The 26,548-nt window shown below is 46.4% G+C and overlaps 1 protein-coding gene across 6 annotated transcripts in view; it reads left to right on the top strand.

The window, feature by feature from the left end:
• Nucleotides 1-26,548, top strand: part of RCOR1 (REST corepressor 1) — a 111,103-nt gene that overhangs the window by 42,139 nt on the left and 42,416 nt on the right. For 5 of the 6 annotated variants that reach the window (XR_004967184.1, XR_004967185.1, XM_036306344.1 and 2 more), the window contains one exon: nt 18,256-18,339. The exons of the other annotated variant lie outside the window; for it this stretch is intronic. Coding sequence is in view for 3 of the 5 variants with exons in the window: in XM_036306344.1 (XP_036162237.1) it covers nt 18,256-18,339 (84 nt within the window). In the remaining 2 variants the exon portion in view is untranslated. The remainder of the gene's footprint in view (nt 1-18,255; nt 18,340-26,548) is intronic. 6 annotated transcript variants of the gene reach the window in all.

The following is a 26,548-nucleotide window of genomic DNA, read 5'->3' as shown; positions in this document are numbered from 1 at the left end:
TACAAAGTTAAAAGATGCAAAAGGCTGTGTGCAATGAGAAGGAGACATTTCCTGTATACCCCCCTCCTGGAGACAGCATTTTACTAGTTTTTCTGTACTTGTTCTGGCACTGGCTTCCCAAGGAGCGCCTCACTCTGTACTTTAGAATGGCGGGCAGCGGAGGGACTCTCCTCCAACACGTTTCCCCTTGAAGCTCATTGGCATTCCTTCTTCTCAGCATCTTTCTGGTGGGGAGTGTCATAATTTGCTTTTTGTTTTATCATGATATTTTTCTATGTTTTTATGGTCTTTTCAGTTTTTTTTTTTTTTAAATCCTCACCTGAGAATATGCTTATTGATTTTAGAGAGAGGAAAAGGGAGAGAAAGACAGACAGACACATATATTGGTTGCCTTTCAACCTGACTGGGGATGGAACCCGCAACCTTTTGGTGCATGGAACAGTGACCCTATAACTAACTGAACCACACCAGCCTGGACTGGTCTTTCAGTTTTTATAGAAGTACTAGAGGCCTGTTGCATGAGATTTGTGCACTGGGTGGGTGGGAGGGGGTTGGTCCCTCAGCCCAGCCTGCACCCTCTCACAGTCCAGGACCGCTTGGGGGATGTCCACCTGCCAGCTTACTATGACTAAGCCGGCAGTCAGACATCCCTCTTGCAGTCTGGGGCTCTCACAGTCCGGGACCCCTCACTCCTTACTGCCCGCCTGCAGCAGAGGAGGGAGAGGCTCCTGCCACTGCCGCTGTGCTCACCTGCCGCTTCTGGCTGAGTGGCACTCCCCCTGTGGGGCAGCTCTTGCGTTGAGCGTCTGCCCCCTGGTGGTCAGTGCACGTCATAGCGACCAGTTGTTCCGCCGTTCAGTTGATTTGCATATTACGCTTTTATTATATAGGATGATTACAAGTTAAGTGCCTGGCACATAATAGATGAACAATAAATATTTCCTTTTATCTTGTCCCTTCTCTCCCTCTCATTAGTAGTATATAAAAAATAAAAAAGATGAAAAAGCCCTAACCGGTTTGGCTCAGTGGATAGAGTGTCAGCCTGTGGACTCAAGGGTCCCAGGTTCGATTCCGGTCAAGGGCATGTACTTTGGTTGCGGGCACATCCCCAGTAGGGAGTGTGCAGGAGGCAGCTGATCAATCTTTTGCTCTCATCGATGTTTCTAACTCTCTATCCCTCTTTCTTCCTCTCTGTAAAAAAATCAATAAAATATATTTTTAAAAAATGATGAAAAAAATTGCTAACCAGATTTCAAAATTAAGCTTGTGTAAGTTGTAATGTTTTGTAGCAAACCCATTCATTTAAGTAGAAATTAGTTATTTTCATTATTTGAATTCATTTTGCTCAGATATTAAAAAAACATTCCTCTAGGCTTGTTTTTTCTTTTATATAATTTCACTAGGTCGACTAAGTAAACCCAAACACATACAGGGTATAGAGACCCGTGGAAAAGGTTTCTGAAGATATTTTTACAAAATGTTCCTCTTACAGTATAGGTGCTGATGTGTGTGCTGAGTGTCCACACTTAGGGTTTCCCTCCTGGGTTGTTCTCACGCGAGTCCTAGGTGACTTCATACGCTCGTGTCTAAAGCATACGGGCATATTGACTTTTTGTTAGGTGCCTTAAAACCCAAGTATTTTACCCTAATCTAAAACTGATTTACTCCACTTGGAGCTAATTTATATTAACCTTTCTAGTGAGGTGGTTTTCACTTCAGAAGAAGATTGCTATAACACAGAGGTAGTGTGAGAATTTATTAGTTAATGGCTTTGAAGATGAAAAGAACTTTATAATTGGTATGTAATTAGACTATAATCACCCTGAAACCTATCTGGAGTATAAACAAAACTTTCACTCTCATCCATTCTTTTTAAAATCCTCACCCGAAGATATTTTTGTTGATTTTAGAGAGGGAGGGGGGGAGAGAGGAGAGAGAGAGAGAGAGAGAGAGAGAGAGAGAGAGAAAGAGAAAGATTGATGTGAGAGAGAAACATCAATCTGTTCCCTCCTGCATTTGCCTTATCTGGAGATTCAATCCACAACGCGACCCAGGTATGTGCCCTGACCGGGGATCAAACACACTACCCTTTGGTGTATAGCAAGCATGTCAAACTCGCGGCCTGTGGGCCACATGTGGCCCACAAGGAATATTTTTGTGGCCAGCCAATATAATGGTATGTAAGAAATGTTTTTTTAAAATATATTTTATTGATTTTTTACAGAGAGGAAGGGAGAGGGAGAGAGAGTCAGAAACATAGATGAGAGAGAAACATCGATAAGCTGCCTCCCGCACGCCCCCCCCCCACTGGGGATGTGCCCGCAACCAAGGTACATGCCCTTGACCGGAATCAAACCTGGGACCCTTGAGTCTGCAGGCCGATGCTCTATCCACTGAGCCAAACCAGTCAGGGCTGTAAGAAATGTTTTAATAAAATTTTGTAACTTAATTTTTACAATATCCTGTTATACATAATCTATATAATAAAAGCCTAGACGACCAGAACGACCAGTTACTATGATGCACACTGACCACCAGGGGGCAGACGTAAAACGCAGGAGCTGCCCCCTGGTGGTTAGTGTGCTCCCACAGGGAGAGCACTGCTCAGCCAGAAGCCAGGCTCACGGCTGGCAAGTGCAGAGGAGGTGGTGGGAGCCTCTCCTGCCTCCGCAGCAGTGCTAAGGAACAGTGAGCTGGTGGGTGGTAAGGAGCGAGGGGTCCTGGACTGGGGGAGTGGGCCTAAGCCAGCAGACAGACATACCCCGAGGGCTCCCAGACTGCGAGAGGGCGCAGGCTGGGCTGAGAGGGGAACCCCCCCCCAGGGCATGAATTTCGTGCACCGGGCCTCTAGTTATTGATAACGAACTACAACGTTCACTAATGACTGATTACTATAATTATGTTGCATTCATTTTTCTTACGCGCCTTCCGTGCAGGCGCACCATTTCTCTCCACTAATACTAACAGCGAATATTTTAGCAGCTGATGGCCACATCATTAGTCTTGTACTGACTTGTTTGGTGTGTGCAACAGGAAATATTTCGCTTTTGGTGAACAAGAAAAATAGGTTTATTTGCATTATGCTTATTAATTTGTGCAGTTATTCGGTGTCTGGTAAGTTAATGTTCAAGAAAAAATATTAACTTTTATTAAAATGTTCTATTTTTTTATGTTAACAATTACTCATTTATTTCAGCCCTTTGTATTCAGCATGTCTCTGTTGAAATAAACCTGTTTCTATGAAAATGGAAGCTTTTGTTTCTTTTGCAGCCCATGTAAACTTAAACTTTGTTTATTTGGCTGTGTTAGCCTTTGAGTTTGACATGCTTGGTGTACAGGATGACGCTCCTGCTGACTGAGCCACAGCAGCCAGGGCTATCTATCTATCTATCTATCTATTTAATCATTTATTTATTTTAAATATATTTTCATTGATTTCAGAGAGGAAGGAAGAGGGAGAGAGAGATAGAAACATCCATGAGGAGAGAGAATCATGGATCAGCTGCAAGTCCCCCACTGGGGATCAAGCCCACAACCCAGGCATGTGCCCTTGATCAGAATCAAACCTGGGACCTTTCAGTTCGCAGGCCGATGCTCTATCCACTGAGCCAAACCGGCTAGGGCATATTTATTTATTTTTAAAAATATATTTATTGTTGAGGAAGAGGAAGAGGGAGAGGAACATCGATTTGCTGTTCCTCTTACATATGTATTCACTGGTTGATTCTTGTATGTGCCCTGACCGGGGAACAAATCCACAACCTTGGGAATCGGGACGAAGCTCTAACCAACTAAGCTCCCAGCCAGGGCACATGAATTCTTTCACATTAGTGTTTTGTGTTTCTTTGGATAAATTCCCAGAAGTGGAATCATTGTATCATAAGGCAGTTCCTTTTTTAATTTTTTGAGGAAACTTCATACTGTTGTCCATAGTGGCCGCACCAATCTGCATTCTCACTAACAGTGCACGAGGGTTCCCTTTTCTCCACATCCTCCCAAAACTTGTTTGTTGATTTGTTGATGTTAGCCATTCTCACAGGCATGAGGCTGTATCTCCTTGTGGTTTTAATGTGCATGTCTCTGATTAGTGACATTGAGCATCTTTTCATATGTCTGTTGGCCATCTGTATGTCCTCTTTGGAGAAGTGTCTGTTCAGGTCCTTTGCCCATTTTTTAATTGGATTGCTTGTTTTTTTTGGTGTTGTGTTTTATAAGTTCTTTATAAATTTTGGATATTAACCCCTTACCGGATGTATCATTGATGAATATGTTCTCCCATTCAGTAGGCTGTCTTTTCATGTTGTTGATGGTTTCCTGTGCTGGGCAAAAACTTTTTAGTTTGATATGGTCCCATCTGTTTATTTTTTCTTTTGTTGCCCTTGCCCAAGGTGCTGTATCAGAAAAAATATTGCTACAAGAAATGTCTGAGATTTTACTGCCTATGTTTTCTTGTAGAATTGTTATGGTTTCAAGTCTAACATTTAAGTCTTCAATTCATTTTGAGTTTATTCTTTTTTTTTAATTAAATCTTTATTGTTCAGATTACATTTGTTCCTCTTTCCCCCCCCCATAACTCCCCTCCTCTCACTTCCCGCCCCACCCTCCGCCCTCACTCCCCACCCACTGTCCTCATCCATAGGTGCTCGATTTTTGTCCAGTCTCTTCCCGCCTCTCCCACACCCCTTTCCCCCCCAAGAATGGTCAGTCCATTCCCTTTCTATGTCCCTGATTCTATTATAATCACCAGTTCATTCTGTTCATCAGATTATTTATTCACTTGATTCTTAGATTCATTTGTTGATAGATGCATATTTGTTGTTCATAATTTGTATCTTTACCTTTTTCTTCCTCTTCCTCTTCTTAAAGGATACCTTTCAGCATTTCATATAATACTGGTTTGGTGGTGATGAACTCCTTTAGCTTTTCCTTATCTGTGAAGCTCTTTATCTGACCTTCAATTCTGAATGATAGCTTTGCTGGATAAAGTAATCTTGGTTGTAGGTTCTTGGTATTCATCACTTTGAATATTTCTTGCCACTCCCTTCTGGCCTGCAAAGTTTCTGTTGAGAAATCAGCTGACAGTCGTATGGGTATTCCCTTGTAGGTAACTGAGTTTCTTTCTCTTGCTGTTTTTAAGATTTTCTCTTTATCTTTTGCTCTTGGCATTTTAATTATGATGTGTCTTGGTGTGGTCCTCTTTGGATTCCGTTTGTTTGGGGTTCTCCGCGCTTCTTGGACCTGTAAGTCCATTTCTTTCACCAGGTAGGGGAAGTTTTCTGTCATTATTTCTTCAAATAGGTTTTCAATATCTTGCTCTCTCTCTTCTTCTGGCACCCCTATAATTCTGATGTTGGTACGCTTGAAGCTGTCCCAGAGGCTCCTTACACTATCCTCGCATTTTTGGATTCTTTTTTCATTTTGCTTTTCCGGTTGGGTGTTTTTTGCTTCCTCGCATTTCAAATCATTGACTTGATTCTTGCGCTCCTCTGGTCTGCTGTCGGGAGTCTGTATAATCATTATTTCAGTCCGTGTATGCTTAATTTCTAGTTGGTTCCCCAATATAACATCGAGGGTCTCATTAGTTTTCTTGTAGATCTCATTAAGTTTATCGGCGGCTTCGAAACAGTTCTTGAGAGACCTTAAAAGTGTGGTTCTGAACTCTATATCTTCCATTGACAATTTTGTCCTGTTTCTTTGTCTCCGCATTTTGTTATGCTTCCTTGGTGCACCCCCTAGTGGTCTTTGTTCGCAGTCTTATAGTTAAACCCTGATTGTTGTAGCTAATACCAGGGAGGGTTTGACCTCCAGGCCAAGTGGCTATGAGAATCAGCTGTGTCAGCAGTGAGAGAACTTCTGTCCTCTAGGGAGGTGCTAATCTAGCCTTTGCCTGAGGCTCTCCGGCAAATGCCTCTGTGCAGGGTTTGGGCAGGGCGGGTCGCACAGGATCAACAGGGTGGGCTGGAGAGAGCAGTTATGGCGGCTCTCAGTCCTGTCCCCAGGGGCTCTGCCTCTCTGAGTCCCAGCACCCGCTGCAAAGCTCGGAGAGAAAGCTGCACTTGCTCTGACCGAAGCTAGACAGTCCCGCTTCTCCCGTTTGAGTCTGGGTCCCTAAAGACTCGCCTGTATCTGGAGCTCAGAGTCTGCGACTCCCTCCCGATTGAAAACGCCAACCACGCCCTCCGCCGCCAGCCCGCTCCGCGCACTCCGCACCTCAGAATTTGACTTCAGCACTGCGCCTCCTCTGAGTGTCCGTATGCGTTTCTCTTTCCTCCTAGTTGTAGGACTTCCACTCAGCCAGCGTTCCTGTGGTTCTGGATGATGTCCGTTCGGTCTTTTAGTTTCACTTTTGAAGTAGTTGTTCAAGGCAGCAAACTCCAGCGTTAACCTATGCCGCCATCTTGGTTCTCTCTCCTTGAGTTTATTCTTGTGTAAGGTGTAAGTAGATAGTGTCATTTCATTGTTTTGCATGTATCTGTCCAATTTTCCCAACATAATTTGTAAAATAGACTACCTTTACCCCATTGTATGTTTTCTGTCTCCTTTGTCAAATATATTAATTGACCATAAAGGCATGGATTTATTTCTGGGCTCTCTATCCTTTTTTATTGATCTGTGTGTCTGTTTTTATGCTGGTACCATGCTGTTTTAATTACTATAGCCTTGTAATATAGTTTGATATCAGGTAGTGTGAATCCTCCAACTTTGTTCTCTTTTCTCAAGATTGCTGTGGCTATTCAGGGTCTTTTTGTGGTTCCATATAAATTTGTGGAATATTTGGTCTAGTTCTGTGAAATATGCCATTGGTATCTTGATAGGAATTGTATTGAATCTATAGGTTGTATAGCTCTATGAATTTGATGTACATATGATATTTATTGTGATTTGTAAGTGATTTACTTAACAGACAGGAAAATTTGCACAGATACTTTTGCATAGGTTACTCGTTGGGTAAAAATAAGTTCCTTTTTATATCTTGTATTATAAAATTAGCTTTTCAGTCTGTTTTAAATTAAGAAAAAAAGAGCTGTGCCTCTTTTGTGACTAGTATTAAGAAGGTGATAGCCTTTGGCTTTCCGCCATTGTTAAAGTGTGATATTATCAGGGCAGTATGCTAATGAGAGGCTGTATGAGAATTTTCGTCCTCAAGTATAATATTAAAGGTGGTTGTTTCCTTAATCTGATAGGAGTTGTATAAATTGTAGTCTTATAAATTGGTTCAGATTTGTTATTAAAATAAAGCAGTCAGTAAAACTGTGCATGTGATATTGCCAGCTCTTCTGGGCATGAAGTTTATTTTTGTGTTGATCTTACTATTTGAAATAGAATAGTAATGGCTGGAGCTTCAGGCTCATGTATGACAGAAGATCATTGCCTGCAGGAATTAAATGGTACCCCCAAAAGTCTATTATTAATTGTTTGCATGCCATCGTATAGCAAGAAGAGAGGAATCTCCTAGTTCGTATTTTATTTATTTTATTTTTTAAATTTTGTTTTACTGCTTAAAGTATTACAGAGTATTACATATGTCTCCTTTTTTTTCCTCCTTGACCTTCCCCTGGCCTCTCCTACCCCCCAGTGTCTTGTGTCCATTGGCTATGCTTATATGCATGCATACAAGTCCTTTGGTTGATCTCCTAGTTCAGTGGTTGGCAAACTGCGGTTTGTGAGCCACATGCGGCTCTTTGGCCCCTTGAGTGTGGCTCTTCCACAAAATACCATGTGCGGGCGCGCACGTACAGTGCGATTGAAACTTCGTGGCCCATGCACAGAAGTCGGTATTTTGTGGAACAGCACACTCAAGGGGCTGACCACTGTCCTATCTTGTATTTTAAACCACAATGGAAAGTCTCATTCTTAATCTGATTCTGTGCTCTCTGGAACTTGGGAACAAAGTTCTTCTCCGTTGCTCTGGGTCCCTCAGGGTGTTGTCACAGTGAGAAAGGATCAGACTGCTAGCAGGGCTTTTTTTTAGACTGTGTGGGACCAGGAGTATCCAAACTTTTTCAGAAGAGAAAAGCACTTGGTAAGCGAGATTGTGGAGGTAGGAATCTAATAAAATTCTCACAAATCTGGATTCGTTATGGAAAAATCAGTAATAATTTTAAAAATCTGATCCTTTGTGCTATTTTTTATTCCACCGAAAGAATGAATATTCATTTATTCGTCTTTCATCAAACCATGTCAGTGGCTTTATATCTCAGCATCCTCTCACCTCATAGACATCAGAGGGAAGAAATAGTTCCTCATTCAGAAGAATTTAGTCACCAGCACAATCATGGATTACGTGTTTAGCTTTGGGAAAAGCCCAGGGCGGCGGGTGCTTGTTAGAGGGAGCACAGGAGAAGAGGGGTGCGTCTGCAGGCGGGGTGGGTGGCTCAGGAACCAGGATTTAGTGCGCGAGCGGTGGGTACATGTATCGGGATCCTTTTCACTGGACGTGAGTCGTGACATTGGGCGATTCTGTAGTCGCAGTGCTTCTCTGTGATCTCCTCTGTTTCACTTTATGTGTTTGGAGGACCAAACGTACAATAGATTGACTCCGTAAGAAGCCGTAGGCATGACCTCAGGACCCACGCGGGGCTGGGAGCTGACTTCGCTGCATGTGACCCACACGTTGCTTCCCACATCACTGGAAGGACTTGCACAGCTTCTTTGTATGTGTGCGTAGCTTCTTTCTTTTCTTTTTTGTTAAATTTTCACTCAAGGATATGCTTTTATTGATTTTAGAGACATAAGGCGGGGAGAGAGAGAAACAGTGATGTGAGAAATACCAACTGATTGCCTCCCTTACTCGCCCTGACCAGGGATCGCACTCACAGCCTAGTTGTGCCCTGACTGGGAATCAAACCTGCAACCTTTCTGGGACAGCACTTCAGTCAGCTGAGCCCCCGCCAGGGCAGTGCGTGCAGTGCCCGCTGTAGAGCCGCACCAGACGTTTTAAATGTCTCCTGTCGGACATTTGAACTGTCCGCTGTTCATGGCCATTTCAGCAGTACTTGATGAGCAACTTTGTAGGTGAGTCTTTGCACAGCTCCCTGACTATTTGTTTTAGGGTACATCGCTAGCGGCGTTGGTAAACATTGCCAAACTGCCTTCCGGAAAGCCTCAGCTCACTGACAGCACGCTGGGCACTGTCCGCGTGTTTGGTGGCTCCTTTTCTGCGCCCTTTCTAACATCTTGCTCTGCCAGACTGTGGGAAGAAGTCCGTGTTCTCTTTTTTCTAGCTCACCTCTTAGGAGGAGACTCTCATAACCTGAGGTGTGTTAAAGTGCTGCTCTCAGCTGGCCGTTGAGCCATTGGAGCCTTCCCTGGGCCATGGAGAATGTGCACCCTTGTGGGGGTGGCGCCTCACCGCTGTCCGCCTGTGGCTGAGGGGCTCTTCTCAGAGCCATGGTGGTGAACACCCATATAGGCAGACCTCGCTTCATTGCGCTTCGCAGACTGCGATTTTTACACCTTGATGCTGAGACTCTCCACCAGAAAACAGTTTACGCCTTGCTGCAGGCTGAGAGGTTGCTTAGCATGTCTTAGCCGGAAAGTTTAATTCCGGTGTGTACGTTGTTTCAGCATCACGCTGCTGCACACTTAATGATTTCAGTACAGTACAGACATAACTTGTAGGCACTGGGGGGCCACGGCGCTCCTGTGGCTCCCTTGCTGGTACATTAGCTCTGTAGGGACGGCCTGGGACCCGAGCCCAGTGTCTCTGAGGTCTGCCTGTGTGGTTTGCCCGTCTGATCACTGTGCTTTGGTGACAGTCCTAGTAGAACAGTGTTGAGAAGAATAGAGGGACCCAGGATGTGAAGCATCCGCCATGAAATCGATTGGCCTCTGGAGGGTCTTGCCCCTCCTTGTTTTACTCTAAGGACTGCACATGGTGATGCTGCATTGGTGCTAAATGATGAGCTGGTTAGACAGTAACATGGAAGGAAAGTATTTCCCTAGAGACGACTGATTCTGATCCAGACACCTGTAGGTGAGGGAGAATGAGAGAAAAGAAAATGTTTTCTGTTGGAGGAACCTGAGCGCACAACTCCCGTTTCCAGTGTAGACAGAGCTCGCTTGGTAGTATCGGGTTAGGTCAGGATCTGATTCCTTCTCGGAGAATTAGGAAAGGCACGCAGATCAGGCCTGGATGGACTTAGGTTACTGGACAGGGATGCAGCCCGTTCTCAGGGAGCTTCGCCCAGGGCTGTCCGCGTGGACTAGAGTGAGCACGTGTGTTTGAAGTGGCCGCCTGCAGGTAGTTTATGCCGCAGAGGGCAGGGGGCTGGCTTGCAGGGGGCAGGCAGTGAGGGGAGGGCTGCGCTCTAGAGGGCAGAGTTGCAGGAGTTGTCCAACCTATTTGTTTCTCACGCTTGTCCGTCTGGACAGTTGCAGTGAAAGAAAGGGAATAGGACAGTATGCTGCTCCCTTTCTAGGACTTTCTATTAATTGGGTACCTGACTTGTTACGTTGTGCATACTAATTTATTCAGCTTTGCCCGGCCAGCATGGCTCAGTGTTTGATCGGCGACCTATGAACCGGGAGGCCACGGATTGATTTATTCCTGTTCAGGGCACATGCCCGGGTTGCAGGCTTGATCCCCAGGGTGGGGCGTGCAGGAGGCAGCCGATCAATGGTTGTCATCATTGATGTTTCTGTCTCTCTCTCTTTCTTAAAATCAATAAAAATATATTTTATACAAATTTATTCAGCTTTTATGAAGCACTATAATGTGCCCGACAGTAAAGATAACAGAGGTCTCAAGAAGCTCAGCCTAACAAGGGAGACAGAAGAGAATGATTGCTGTTATCATGGTTATTAAGTATGTACCAGGCACGTAATATGTGCCGTTTGTAATCCTCACAGAAACCTGGGTGCACAAGCAGGCGCTATCCCCCCATTTTCCAGCAGGGGTTGGTGAAGCTGAGTTCATCGTCACTCAGTGACAGAGTGGCTGAGAGGGGTTCCGACTCGCCTGGGTGTAGTCTGAGAGGTGGACTCAGATCCCAGGCAATGCTGGGCTCTAGCACAAGTCACTTCACCCCTCTTGTAAACAAAGTAGAACATCTTATCTCACAGGGTTATTTTGTGTATTACAATGAGATCTTACTGATCCCAAAGCCACTAATAATAATTACAGTAGATTCCCCCTTATCCACAGGTTCACTGTGGTCCAAAAATATTAAATGAAAAAATACCAAAAATCAACAATGAATACGTTTTAAATTGCATGCCATTCTCAGTAGTGTGATGAATCCTGCTCTGTCCTGCCCGGGACATGAATCACACCTGTGTCCCGCGTATCCACGCTATATATGCTCCCAGCTGGTTAGTCACTTAGTCGCCGCCTCAGTGACCAGATTGATTATCAGAGAGAGGGACACACACACACACACACACACACACACACACAAACACACACAGGGTACACGTTCATGTAACTTTTTATGACAGTGTATTGCTACAATTGTTCTATTTTATTATTATTCTTGTCAATTTCTTACTGCCCCTAATTTACAAATTAAACTTTTTTTTTTTTTTTTGCATTTCAATCACTTTATTGAAATGTATATCCCTTAGCACTAAAATATAATGGTAGTTGGTTAGGTTACCTCTGCAAACTCAGAATTAACATGGGTGTAATTAAAATATTGAAATGTTTGTCATAGGTATGTAAGTATAGGAAAAAACAGTATATAGAGGTTTCGGTACCTTGCGCAGTTTCAGGCATCCACTAGGGGTCTTGGAACGAGTCCCCGTGAATAAGGGGGACTCCAGTACTGCCAGTACTGAGTCTTCCTTTCAATGGCATTGTTCTTTCCACAATAGCAGGTGTCTGTGCAAACCATTAATGATGCGTCTACGCCAGGGGTGGGCAAACTTTTTGATTCAAGGGCCACAATGCGTTCTTAAACTGGACCGGAGGGCCGGAACAAAAGCATGGATGGAGTGTTTGTGTGAACTAATATAAATTCAAAGTAAACATCATTACATAAAAGGGTACGGTCTTTTTTTTTTTTTAGTTTTATTCATTTCAAACAGGCCGGATCCGGCCCGCGGGCCATAGTTTACGCACGGCTGGTCTAAGCTGTGAGAGAGGGTGGTCCTCAGTGGTACTGAGGAGGGTGCATTGTAACCTGGACTGTGAGAGTCAGAGCAGACTTTCCAAAGATTGTGCTCTTTGGGCTGTCCTGAAAAATCAGTAGGAGTTGGCTGGTGGGAAAAGATAGGAAGGGATATTGCAGTGAGAAAGAGGTGTAAGGGGAAAGATGTGAGAAAAAAATGTGGAATTACCATGTGGGGATAGGTGAATCCTGAGAATGGGACATGGGATAGACCCGTAGCCTGGTCACATTGTGTAGGGCCTTGGATTCAAAGTAAACTTTTTATTTTAAAACTAGTGGCCTGGTGCACATATTCGTGCACATTTAAAGGAAAATAATTAGAAGAAATCTATATATACTAGTATTTAAGACTCTAATATGTAAATAGACTGAACAGCAGAACAACTGAACAACCAAGCAACTGGTCGCTATGATGTGTGCTGACCACCAGGGGACGTGTGCAGAACATGGTGGGCATCAACAGCAGGTGGCAGAGCGCGGAACATGGCGGGCGTTGGCCGCGGCAGGATGATAGCACATGTGAGCAAGGGCGCCAGACCAAGGTGGGATGCCAGTCACTGTCATCGGGGCGAGCCTCTGGTGGTTACTGCAAATTGTTTGCTCCCGTACATTGCGGTCCCACCAGGAGCTCGCACCTGCTGCCGGCGCCAGAGCTGCCACTCGCACCTGCTTCTGGAGCCTGGCACCAGCCCTGGTTGCTTGACGCTCTCAGCAGGTGCGAGCAGCGGCTGCCGACCCCATCACCCCTCAGGGCTTCTCCACCTCTCCCTGCTCCTGAGATGATCAGGGTCGGCAGCTGCCTCTTGCACCCACTGCTGGCGACGGCCCCACTTGCACCTGCTGCCGGCTCTGAAGCCGCTACTCGCACCCACTGCTGGCGCTGGCCCTGCTTGTACCCGCAGCCGGCACTGGATCTGCTGCTCATATTCACTGCCAGTGCCTGGCGCCAGTCCCGATCACTTGGCGCCATCAGTGGGTGCGAGCGGCGGCTGCCGGCCCCAATCACCCCTGAGGGCTTCTCCACCTTCCCCTGCTCCTGAGGGATGATCAGCCACTTCCAGCCACTGATGGCATTGGCCCCAATCACTCTGGGCCGGCACCGTCAGGGCGTGGGAGCAGCAGTAGCAGGAGCAGTGCTGCTGGCACACAGGACCAGGGGCTGCAGCGGGAGGGGCCGGGTGGGGGCGCAGAGGATGGGCTGAGACCCACCCCTGTGCCCACTGCAGCCTCATGGCCCACAATTCCTTTCAAGGTGCAGGAATTCATGCACTGGGCCCCTAGTATTTTAATATTGCTATTTCCCACTTCTCTGTAATGGATGCTGGTCACCGTCTGCGGGGCGATTGGGCTCCTGGCCTGCTCCCTCAGTGCCTGGGAGCTGGGCGGCAGCCCTGCTGCCCCTGGTTGCTGTGTGCAGGGCAGTTGGTGGGGCGATCAGGCCCCACTCGCACCTGCCTTGGCATGGTTCCGCCCACTCACCTGCTCCATCATCCCGCTACGGTCCCGCTCTCTTCAGAGCCCATCGGGGCCAGCAGTGCCTCCACTGCCGCCCTCTGCCAGCGCCGCGTCGCTGATGTTCTGCATGTTCCATGCTGTCCCCTGATGGTTAGTGCACTCATAGCGAGCGGTCGAACTCCGGGTCGAGGGGACAATTTGCGTATTAGGCTTTTATTATATTGGATAGTTTTAGACTTACAGAAGTTACAAAGATAGTACAGAGAATTCCCATACAACCCACACCGTGTTCCCCTGTGATTAATGTCTTACATTAGTATGGTACATTTGTTAGTTGATGAACCAATATTGGTTCAGTGTTATTACCTGGAACCATACTTTATTCAGATTTCCTTAGTGTTTCCTTGATGTCCTTTTTCTGTCCCAGGATCCCATCCACGATTCACATTACATGTGGCTGTCATGTCTCATCAGGCAACTCTTGGCTGTGACAGTTCCTGACAACCTCCCTTGTTTTTGATGACTCAGCGGTTTTGAGGAGTATGAGTCACGGTTTTTGTAAAATGTTCCTCAGTTGGGACCTGATGCTTTCTGATTATTAGACTGAGGGTTTGGGGAGGGAGACCTCAGAGTGCAGTGATGCCCTTCTCATCACCCTCGGGGCAGGTGCTGTTGCCGTGGGGCAGTCACGGTCAGTGTAGGCTGGCACCACAGTTTTTGTTGGGTCTCCTCACCCCACCCACTCAAGTTCACATCTAAAGTTCATCTTTCAGCTTTAGAACAGTTCAGCTATGATCCTACTACCCAGAGCTACATGTTGTTAGTTATTGTCCAGAACTTTAGTTTTGTTCTTTTTCAAAACTCCTTAAATTGGACATGTGTTTTTTAAAAAAATAAATATTTTTATTGATTTCAGGGAGGAAGGGAAAGGGAGAGAAAGAGATAGAAACATCAATGATGAAAGAGAATTATTGATTGGCTGCCTCTTGCATGCCCCACACTGAGGATCGAGCCACAACCTGGGCATGTGCCCTGCCTGGGATTCAAATTGTGATCTCCTGGTTCATAGGTTAACACCTGGTTCATGTGCGCCCCACTGGCCGGGCTGGATGTGATTTTATTTTTTATAGGTAGTGCTTACAAAATCTTGTTTACTTACTTTCATTTTTCTTTTTGAGTATCAACCTTCCTTTCAGGATGTTTTTCCTGAGCATGTTCTTTAGTGCACGTAAAGTCTCCATAAGTGTCCATGTGAAATGTCCCATGTTGCCCATGTTTCTGCACGTTTTGCAGGGTACATGCTAAGATTTCCTCTCAGTCGATAAAGATAGTATTCCACTATCTCTGGCTTCTATTGCTGGTGATTTGTCTTTTATTTGGAGGTGATATTTTTCTCTCAGGCTTTAAAAATTTATATCACCCTTTACTCTAAAGGCCTTTAATATATCTATATCTATCTATCTATCTATCTATCTATCTATCTATCTATCTATCTATCTATCTATATCAATCATATATATATGATTGCATGGAAGTTCCAGTTCCCCCACAGTATCGCTACACCTTAGTGTTGTCAGACTTTTTTATTTTAATTTGCAATCCAAATGAAAAATTTTTTAAAAATATATTTTATTGATTTTTTACAGAGAAGAAGGGAGAGGGACAGAGAGTTAGAAACATCAATGAGAGAGAGCGATCAGCTGCCTCCTGCACACCCCCCACTGGGGATGTGCCCGCAGTCAAGGTACATGCCCTTGACCGGAATCGAACCTGGGACCCTTGAGTCCGAAGGCCGACGCTCTATCCGCTGAGCCAAACCGGTTCAGCTCAAATGAAAATTTTAAATAATTTTCAACTACAGTTGACGTACACTATTATATTACTTTTGGGTATATATACAACCTTTATATAACTTACAAAGTGATCACCCCAATAAGTCTAGTACCCACCTGACACCATCCTATCTAATAAAAGAGAAACATGGTAATTAGCGTACCCATTGGCTAATCAGGGCGATATGCAAATTAACTGCCAGCCAAGATGGCGGCGAGTAGCCAGGCTGCTTAAAGCGAACATGAGGCTTACTTGCTTCAGTGACGGAGGACTCCAACGTTCCCCGCCTGCCGCTGCAGGCCTCTGAGCTGCAACTCTAAGCAACTATGTTACAAATATAGCAGCTAAACAAAACCCCAGAAACCTGCTTTAGTCCGCCGGGCTTCAGCCAGCAGGATCGCAACATTGTTTCAAATACAGAAGGTAAACAAAGGCCAGAAACCTGCTTTTAGCAGCGGAGGCCTAAGAGCTGGAGCCAAGCCTCAAAGCTAAAGCTGGCCCAGAATAAAAAAAAAAGAAAAAGAAAAAAAGGAGCAGTTGGGAGCTTCAGTCACCCGCCAGCTGCAAACAGCCATCATCCCTTCACCCAGACTGGCCAGGCACCCCAGTGGGGACCCCCACCCTGAAGGGTGTGTGACCAGCTGCAAACAGCCATCATCCCCTCACCCAGGCTGGCCAGGCACCCCAGTGGGGACCCCCACCCTGATCCAGGACACCCTTCAGGGCAAACCAGCCGGCCCCACCCGTGCACCAAGCCTCTATCCTATATAGTAAAAGGGTAATATGCCTCCCAGCACCTGGATCAGCGGAGACGCGAGGCCTCCCGGCACCGGGATCAGTGTGACAGGGGGCAGCGCCCAAACACCCTGATCGCCCTGCAGCTCTGTGTGTGATGGGCGGGGCCACAACCTCCCTATCCGCCCTGCTCTGTTCATGACAGGGGAAGGCGTCCCAACCCCCTGATCAGCCCTGCTCTGTGCCTGATAGGGGGGAGCTCCCCAATCCTCTGATCGCCCTGCGGCTCTGTGTGTGACAGGGTGCGGCGCCCCAACCCCCACCCCACGGGCCCTGCTCTGTGTGTGATGGGGTAGAGCCATAACCTCCCCATCGGTCCTGCCCTGAGTGTGACAGTGGCGGCGCCCAACCCCCTAATCCGCCCTGCTCTGTGTGTGACAGGGGGTGGTGCCCCAACTCCCCTATCGGCCCTACTCTGTGAGTGACAGGGTGGAGCTCCTCAACCACCCGATTGGCCCTGCTCTGTGAGTGACAGGGGGCGGCGCCCCAACTCCCCAATCGGCCCTGCTCTGAGCCTGACCAGGGGCTGCACCTAGGGATTGGGCCTGCCCTCTGCCATCCGGGAGCAGGCCTAAGCCAGCAGGTCGTTATCTCCCGAGGGGTCCCAGACTGCGAGAGGGCACAGGCCGTGCTGAGGGACCCCCTCTCCCCCCCGAGTGCACAAATTTTTGTCCACCGGGCCTCTAGTCTATAATAATAAAAGGGTAATATGCTCCAGACATCCTTCCGGACAAAGCCGGGGCCGGAGCAAAGCCGCCTGGGTCCCGGGTGCCTGCTGGTGGCCAGGAGCGAAGCCCGGGCCCTGGATCCCAGAGGAAAGCCGGTGCCCGCAGCTCGGGGAAGGAGGCCTACTCTTGCACAAATTTTCGTGCGTCGGACCTCTAGTAGTTATTATAATATGTTAGACTATATTCCCTGTGCTCTACTTTACCTCCCTGTGACTGTTTTTATAACTGGCAATTTGTACTTCTTAATCTCTTCCCATTTTTCACACTCCCAAACCCCCTTCCATGTTGCAATCATCAAAATGGTCTCTGTATCTATGAGTTCGTTTCTTTTTTTTTCCTCAAATATATTTTACTAATTTTTTACAGAGAGGAAGGGAGAGGGATAGTTAGAAACATCGATGAGAGAGAAGCATCGATCAGCTGCCTCCTGCACACCCCCTACTGGGGATGTGCCTACAACCAAGGTACACGCCCTTGACTGGAATCAAACCTGGGACCCTTCAGTCCCCAACGCGACTCTCTATCCAGTGAGCCAAACCGGCTAGGGCTATGAGTTTGTTTCTTTATTTTCTTTTGTAGATGCCACATATGAGCACCATCATATGGTATTTCTCTTTCTCTGTCTGACTTATTTCATTCATAATACACTCTGGGTCTATTTCTGTTGTTACAAATGGCAAGATTTCCTTCTTTCTTATGGTACCTGTAAACCTGTGGGCCTATTGTTTTGTATCACAGATTTTTAAGAATTTGAATGTACTTCAGAAGTTTCCTTTCAAGTTAAATCTTTTTAATAAGTGATTCTTTAATAAAATTTTTGAAGGAATCTTTGGATTCCTGCTGTCAAGCCACCCAAAAGTTACGCTGGCAGAGAAGGGTGAGGGTATGCTAAGCACACTGAAAGGATTCGTGTTTTAAGAGGATCTTGGACCAGCTCCCCTTTTGGATGTCCCACGTCTGAAAACAGCATCCTTGTACAGCGCTTTAAGCCGTGGGCGCCGAGGCAGTCTGAGTTCATTTCTGACTACGTCCTTCCAGCTGAGTGACCTGTTTAGTTTCTTTACCTAACAGTATGAGATAAAAATGACACCTCCTTGTTAAATAAGTAATAACGTAAGAAAAGACTTAGAAATGTTTCCGGGGACTTCAGAGCCTGCTCCACGCCCCCATCACCCTGTGGTGGTGGTGAGTATGCAGGCTCCATTGGCGGATTTCAGTCCAGGGTGGGTGATGGCATCAGGGCCTGAGCTTAGAAGATCAGAGCCTGTTGTTGATCATTGCTTCACATGTCTGTTAAATTACAATAAGCATTCTCTCTTTTTATTTCTACCAAGCCAAATTAGCAAGACGCAGTCAAGAACGAGACAATCTTGGCATGCTGGTCTGGTCGCCTAATCAGAATCTATCAGAAGCAAAACGTAAGTTTTAAAGCACCTTTATTTTTCACCATCTTTCTTAATGCAAAGTTTTAAATAAGTTTTGTAGCTGAAAGTCCCTACATATATGACAGTTCTCTTACATTTTTAAAATAATTTCAAGAGTTTGAAAGTATATATCTTTACTGTGGCCTGTCATGATGATTGAAAGATTTCTAACCTGTGGTTTCACAATCTGCTTTTTTCAAAATGCTGTACAAGCTAATACTGAAGTAACGAGGAGGAAAGGCCTAGAGGGGAGGGAACATCATAATGCAATGTGTACCTCCGTCAGCTGGGAGCTTACAGGGTTATAAAGATGAAGAGTTGAACAGGTTTCTAATTTGAAAGATTACAAAGGTCAAATGTGAGATTTTGGAACGGGCATCGTAATACAAGACTTAAGCCTAGCTAGAAGTAAAACTTTGGAATTGGCTGCTTATTTCATGTGTTTAAAATCTGACTAGGATGAATATTCTGGGCTACTTTGGATTTGTGTTGGAGCGGGGGCAGGTAGGGACCTAAAGCTATTAGTAATATTAGTTGTATTTTCAGAGTTTGCTTTTTCAAATTTTTTGTCCCTTTTGCTCAAATGATACCATTCAAAAATAATTTTATATCTGATATATTACCGTACCTTTGCCATTTTCAAAGATTTTATTTTCTTCATAACTTAAAAGAGAGAAGAAAAACTAAATTTCCACCCTAGTTGGTTTGGCTCAGGGGATAGGGCGTCAGCCTGTGGACTGAAGGGTACTTGGTTCGATTCCTGATCAGGGCACATGCCTGGGTTGCAGGCTTGAGCCCCAGTAGGGGGCATGCAGGAGGCAGCCATTCAGTGATTCTCTCTCATCAATGATATTTCTATCTCTCTTTCCTTCTCCCTTCCTTTCTGAAATAAATAAAAAAAATATATTAAAACAAAAAGAAAAACTAAATTTCCTTTGAGAATTTTTTAGTGGGGGTCTGGATGGAATTAATCGGAACTTGGAAATCACATGCAAAATTTTTCTGGAGAAATGGCATTGGATTTTCAAAAGGGTCTTTGACCAATAAAAAAGGCTAATAGTCAATTTTATAAAACAGGACAGGGCTTTAAAAAGCAATCAGTGGTGAATGCTCATCAGAAAACTGTTAAGCTGTGAGCAGAGGCTGGACTCTTAGGCTTTGACGAGGGTTTCCCACATTATATTCTGCATCATTAAATTGTGTGAACACAGTACTGCCATGCAGTGTGACGATGCTGCATGTTAAATGCCCCCCTCTTGTACTCAGGATCTGTGTTAGCATGTAAGATGCAAAGAGCTCTTATGGTAAAGACACATGTTTAATTTTGGTCAAGAAGGATCCTTTTTGGTATAATATCCTCCCTGGAACATGGGAAACTGAAACTGCTCTTACTAATGTTAAATTTAGCAATAATAATCTATAATAATAAAAGTATAATATGCTAATTACACTGGACAGCCAAACAACCTTTTGGATGTCCTTCCAGATGAAGCCATGGTGGTGGGGGCCAAGGCAGAGGCAGTTAGGGGCGATCAGGCAGGCAGGCAGAGTGGTTAGCGGCGATCAGTCAGGCAGGCAGGCGAGTGGTTAGGAGCCAGTGGTTCCTGATTGTGAGAGAGTGTAGGCCGGGCTGACAGACAGCCCCCCCCTGCCCTGCATGAATTTCGTGCAGTGGGCATCTAGTCAGTCAGTCTCTCCCTCCCTCTCTCTCTCTCTAAATATATATATATATATACAGGAGGCCCGGTGCACAAAAATTTGTGCACCCGGGGGGGAAGGGGGGGTCCCTCAGCCCGGCCTGTGCCCTCTCGCAGTCTGGGACTCCTCAGGAGATAACGACCTGCTGGCTTAGGCCTGCTCCCGGATGGCAGAGGGCAGGCCCAATCCCTAGGTGCAGCCCCTGGTCAGGCTCAGAGCAGGGCCGATTGGGGAGTTGGGGCGCCGCCCCCTGTCACTCACAGAGCAGGGCCAATCGGGTGGTTGAGGAGCTCCCCCCTGTCATTCACAGAGTAGGGCCGATAGGGGAGTTGGGGCACTGCCCTCTATCACCTACAGAGCAGGGCCAATCAGGTGGTTGGGGTGCCGCCACTGTCACACTCAGGGCAGGACCGATGGGGAGGTTATGGCTCTACCCCATCACACACAGAGCAGGGCCAGTGGGGTGGGGGTTGGGGCGCCGCACCCTGTCACACACAGAGCCGCAGGGCGATCAGGGGGTTGGGGAGCTCCCCCTATCAGGCACAGAGCAGGGCTGATCAGGGGGTTGGGACGCCTTCCCCTGTCATGAACAGAGCAGGGCGGATAGGGAGGTTGTGGCCCCGCCCCCTGTCACACACAGAGCTGCAGGGCGATCAGGGTGTTTGGGCGCTGCCCCCTGTCACACTGATCCCGGTGCCGGGAGGCCTCTCGGCTCCACTGATCCAGGTGCTGGGAGGCATATTACCCTTTTACTATATAGGATAGAGGCTTGGTGCACGGGTGGGGCTGGCTGGTTTGCCCTGAAGAGTGTCCTGGATCAGGGTGGGGGTCCCCACTGGGGTGCCTGGCCAGTCTGGGTGAGGGGCTGAGGGCTGTTTTCAGGCTGGCGGGTGACTGAAGCTCCCAACCGCTCCTTTTTTTCTTTTTCTTTTTTTTAATTCTGGGCCAGCTTTAGCTTTGAGGCTTGGCTCCAGCTCTTAGGCCTCCGCTGCTGAAAGCAGGTTTCTGGCCTTTGTTTACCTTCTGTATTTGAAACAATGTTGCGATCCTGCTGGCTGAAGCCCGGTGGACTAAAGCAGGTTTCTGGGGTTTTGTTTAGCTGCTATATTTGTAACATAGTTGCTTAGAGTTGCAGCTCAGAGGCCTGCAGCGGCAGGCGGGAACGTTGGAGTCCTCCGTCACTGAAGCAAGTAAGCCTCATGTTCGCTTTAAGCTGCCTGGCTGCTGGCTGCCATCTCGGCTGGCAGTTAATTTGCATATCTTGCTGATTAGCCAATGGGAAGGGTAGCGGTTGTACGCTAATTACCATGTTTCTCTTTTATTAGATATGATATATATGCCTAAGTGACTGGTTGTTATGACATGCGCTGACCACCAGGGGGCAGATGTTTAACGCAGGAGCTGCCCCCAACCTGTAGGCGCCCTGATCGCCAATGGGGCCTGCCGGCCAACCTCCTGGTCCCTCCCCCCGGCTGGCAAGTCCCAATCGCCCGATTGGAACCGGGCCCTGGGCTGTGACAGGGAACCAGGGGGTGGGTGGAGGCAGATGCGGGCGGGGAGGCGGGGAACTGCGCAGTGGCAGCACATTTACGGGCGACGGAAGGAGGAGGCAGAGAGGCAGGGAACCTGATCGGCCCTGTTCGCCAGCCAGGCCTAGGGACCCCCCTGTGTAGGAATTTCGTGCACTGGGCTTCTAGTCTCAGTATAATCTGCTTGTAAGAGTCCCTGGATTTTGCCTTTATCAGATTGCTGCTTGATGGGTTTATAATGGAGAACAGAGAAGCAGAAAGTGTGTTGGCATTCCTGATGCCTTCACTGTTGGGAGGACCTAAAGTACTCCCTCTCTTTTTGAGCACTTGTAGTAACTTACAAAAGCACCCGGTTCCATTTTTGAACATGTTCTTTCTACCAGAGAGCTTGAAAAGCTGCTGTCTGAGTGCTCTGTTTTCTTGAACTCTGCTGACTAACCTGCTCCCTAACATCTCTGAGATGTTGTTTCCTACCACGTTGGCCATCCCACTGCAAGTTAAACCCTAAGGGTTATTAGATAGTTTGATTTTCGGGTCTCTTTTTATCTCCGTTGCCTTCCTGGATATATTGTATTTGATGACAGTGCCCATCTTTTTCTTTTTACACATATATTTATTGATTTCAGAGAGGAAGGGAGGCATGCCCCCCACTGGAGATTGAGCCCCCAACCCAGGCATGTACCCTTGACTGGAATGGAACCTGGGACCCTTCAGTCCACAGGCTGACGCTCTATCCACTGAACAAAACCAGCCAGGGTGACATTGCCCATCTTAAATTACGCTGCCCAGAACTGAATATTAAGAATAGTTGGGGGGCGCGGGGAGAAGTGGGCTCCCAATCCGGTTTCAGATGGTTTTCCCACTGCCCCCCATTGTGGGTCCCAGCAGCTTGGGCAGCTGGGGTGGCTGGAGAAGTGGCAGCAGCCAGTCATTCCAGGTTCTCAAAGGTCCTAGGCAGCCTCAGTTCTCAGGCCCTCAGCTGCATGCCACCCCCATGGTGCCCAAGAGGAAGGTCAGCTCCCCCTATAGGCAGCAAAGGAGGAGGTCAGCAAGGCTGTCAGCCAAACCTGCTCCTGCAAAAAAAAAAAAAAAAAAAAAAAAAGGGAATGAAGCCAAAAAAGGTGGCAGGAAAGGATGAATCTGCAGACAAAAAAGTGCATACGGAAGGGAAAGAGGAGCAAAGGGAAACCAGGCCAAGTGGCTGACCAGGACCCTAAAGATCTGCCTACGGAAAACGGAGAAACTGAAGAGGAGGAGAGGCCAGTGTCGGGCGAAGCAGGAGAGAAAGAAGCCAAGTCTGATTAATACCACAAACCATGTCTTCTCTGTAGGCCCTGTCGCCCTTCTTGCACAATCCAGAGGAAGATTGTTGTTGTTGATCCTCACCCGAGCACATTTTTTTCACTGATTTTCAGGGAGAGTGGAAGAGAGAGGGAAGGACAGAGAGAAACATCAATGGGAGAGAAACACACCGATTGGTTGTCTCCTGCATGCCCCCAAACAGATCCTGGGCTGGGGAGGAGCCTGCAACCAAGGTACATGCCTTTGACCGGAATTGAACCCGAGACCCTTTGGTCCGAAGGGCAACGCTTCATCCACTGAGCCAAACCGTCCAGGGCTAGAGGAAGATTTTTTTATCAACTATTTTACAAATGCAAGTTTTTTTAGTAGCTGTAGAAACATCTTTAAGAAGGAGGAAATTGTACCTCATCCCAATTTTTAAAGTGTAAATGCTTTTTTTTAAAGAGTGAAATAATTTTCTGGTTGTTAATTTTTTGGTACAATCAGAAAATAGTGGGATATTGAATATGTGAGGTTTTGTCTTGAGTGTCAGCCAAACATTACGTAGATGGGGGTAGTTCTTATATCCTATCATACAAGGCATACTAAGGCAATTTGGAGACAGTCATGCATATCTCTTGAATATTTTAAATTACTTGCATTCCATGTTTTTGGCAGAATTGTTTCGTAAAGAAAACCACTCCTTCATCTTGACTCTCCCTGTCAGAATCTTGGGCACTAACAGATGGTAGACGGGGAGCCTGTCCAGCTTTGCTGGTTCCACCCCTTGGTTCGTGTTCTAAACGCATCTCGAGAGTTGAGTTCACAAGCTCCAGTCCTCTCTGTATTTCAGCCACGATCCTGTTATTACAGCTCACGGCTGTCAGTGCCTCCTGCTGCAGGTTCCCTGTCGGCATCTTTGGAGCCAGCATTTGATTTTAATATTATCTTATGCAGAAGAAAATACAGAATATGAAAAGTTAATAGATTTTAAAACAATGGTATTGGCTACAGTGAAATTTAGCTTTAACATAAGCCCTTTCTGTAATGGTTAAAACTTTAAAAACCAATTTAAAAGTATTATTTGTATATTTTGTTGAAAGTTCAGAAGACACAGAAAAGAATAAAGAAACCATTCACTCATTATTTCATTATCCAGAGATAATTGTTAAACATCTTGGGGTGTTTTTGTAACCCCTATCCCTCTCTGTGCATCCTATCTAATAAAGAGGGGATATGCTAATTGACCCTCATGCCGTCGCAAAGATGGCGGCACCCACAGCCAATAAGGAGGGAATATGCTAATTGACTGCCACACCCTCAAAGATGGTGGCGCCCAGTCCCCTCAGCCCCCCAGCTGCCCAGGGCCGGCACGAGGTGCAGGTAACCAGGGCCAGTCTAGCTTGCGCTGCCAGCAGTGGCAGCAGCAGAGGTGTGGTGGGGCGTCACCTTCCCCTGATCGATGGGTCACCTCCTGCCCCTTAGGGCTCCCGGACTATGAGAGGGGGCAGGCCATGCTGAGGGACCACCCCCCCCCAGTGCATGAATTTTCATGTACCGGGCCTCTAGTATTTGTATAAGTGAGGTGATGGCATGTCTGTCCATGTAGGTGTATACAGTGAGCCTTCACTTAACATCATCAATAGGTTCTTGGCAACTGCGACTTTAAGCGAAAAACAGAGTATAACAAAACCAGTTGTACCCCAGGATAGTTGATAGAACAAGAGTTAAGTTATTGTACCAAACTTCTAAATGAAGACCCAAAACATTCCTTTTAAAAAATATATATATTTTTTTGCCCCAATCGGTTTGGCTCAGTGGATAGAGCATCAGCCTGTGGACTGAAAGGTCCCAGGTTTGATTCCAGTCAAGGGCATGTACCTTGGTTGAAAACACATCCCCAGTAGGGAGTGTGCAGGAGGCAGCTGATCGATGTTTCTCTCTCATCGATGTTTCTAACTCTTATCCCTCTCTCTCTCTGTAAAAAAATCAATAAAATATATTAAATATATGTGTGTGTGTATATATATATATATATATATATATGCAATATATATATATATATATATATTGATTTCAGAGAGGAAGGGAAGGGAAAGAGAGATAGAAACATCAGTGACGAGAGAGAAGCATTGATTGGCTTCCTCCTGCATGCCCCCTGCTATGTGCCCTGACCGGAACAAACTGTGACCTCCTGGTTCATAGGTCGATGCTTAATCACTGAGGCATACTGGCCAGGCAAAACATTAATATTAGACATTGAAATAAATGTGAGTTACACAGACATCTAAGAATGATGAATAAAAACAAATTAGATAATGATTTTCCAACCCACTGATTCCAGTTCAGTGGCTGGACCCTCTCCTGGCTGCTCAGGGTGCAAGGTGGGACCACCCTAGACATCCTCCCATCTAAGGTGACCTCACAACCACTAACACATTCCCACTGGGACTGTGTAGACATGCCATTCACTTCCTGTGCATGGCCCTGGTCAGGAATCAATTATTGCCTGCCCCTCCCCCCCCATCAACGTTGTAACAAAATGATGTTATTCCAGGACCTGCTGTATGTGTGTGCACTGTCTTCTGAACACTGACTTCAGCATTTCCCATGTTGTGAATCTCTTGTACACATTTTTTAAAAATTGATTTCAGAGAGGAAGGGAGAGGGGTGGGGAGAGAAATATCAATGATGAGAATCATTGATCGGCTGCCTCTTGCACACCCCCCTACTGGGGATCGAGCCTACAACCTGGGCCTGTGCCCTTGACTAAAATCGAACCCGGGACCCTTCAGTCTGCAGGCTGACACTCTATCCACTGAGCCAAACCAGCTAGGGCTCTTGTACACATTTTAATCGCTGTGGGCTCTTCTATCATGGCATATCAGTGTACTTAATCATTCTTCTCTGGAATAGTTAGGTTGCTTCTAATTTGTTGCTTTTGTAAAAGAAGGCTGTAGCGAAAAACTGAACGATAGAGCTTTGTCCTCTTATTTCGTTTTATTTTTTGTGTTTTTAGTATTTGCTTAGGCTGTATCCCTAGGAATGGAATGTGGGTTGACGGGAATTTATTTATCTGCTAAAGTGTGAATGTGGTTCCTGTCAGCAGGTGCTGATTTGTGGAGCTTTGGGAATCATACTCCTTGATTAATAGTCTAATCATAGGCCTCAAGATGTGATTATAGTGTTAATGCAAACAGCACCAACAATTTCTCTGCCATCTGTCTTTTCCCCCGATATATAGGCAGAAAAGAAGTCTTTTTTATTTTGAAAGAATGTGAAAGCGTTGGTTGTCCATTGCTGGTTCTGATTCTGCGGGGAAATGGGGTAATTTGGAGCTTGCGTAGATTTCTAAACGAGGTCCCTGTGCAAGTCCTACATTTGTTTCTTCTCAAGTAGCTGCTGAAGTTCTGCCTCTTAGGGTTACTGCAAGTTCGCACAGTTACATGGTGGTCATAAAAGTAAATGCTATTGTAGTGATTTCAGGCAATACAGAACATGTAAAGTAGACAGGTAAAGCCCTCTTATAGTTACTATTTATAATAGACTAGAGGCCCGGTGCACAAAAATTTGTGCACTCGGGGGGAAGGGGGTCCCTCAGCTCGGCCTGTGCCCTCTCGCAGTCTGGGACCCCTTGGGAGATAACGACCTGCTGTCTTAGGTCTTCTCCCGGGTGGCAGAGGGCAGGCCCAATC

This window comes from Myotis myotis, unplaced genomic scaffold (assembly GCF_014108235.1).
Source record: "Myotis myotis isolate mMyoMyo1 unplaced genomic scaffold, mMyoMyo1.p scaffold_m19_p_41, whole genome shotgun sequence".
Classification (NCBI taxonomy): domain Eukaryota; kingdom Metazoa; phylum Chordata; class Mammalia; order Chiroptera; family Vespertilionidae; genus Myotis; species Myotis myotis.
Note: the sequence above shows the minus strand (reverse complement) of the source record. Positions and strands in the feature narration are given on the sequence as shown.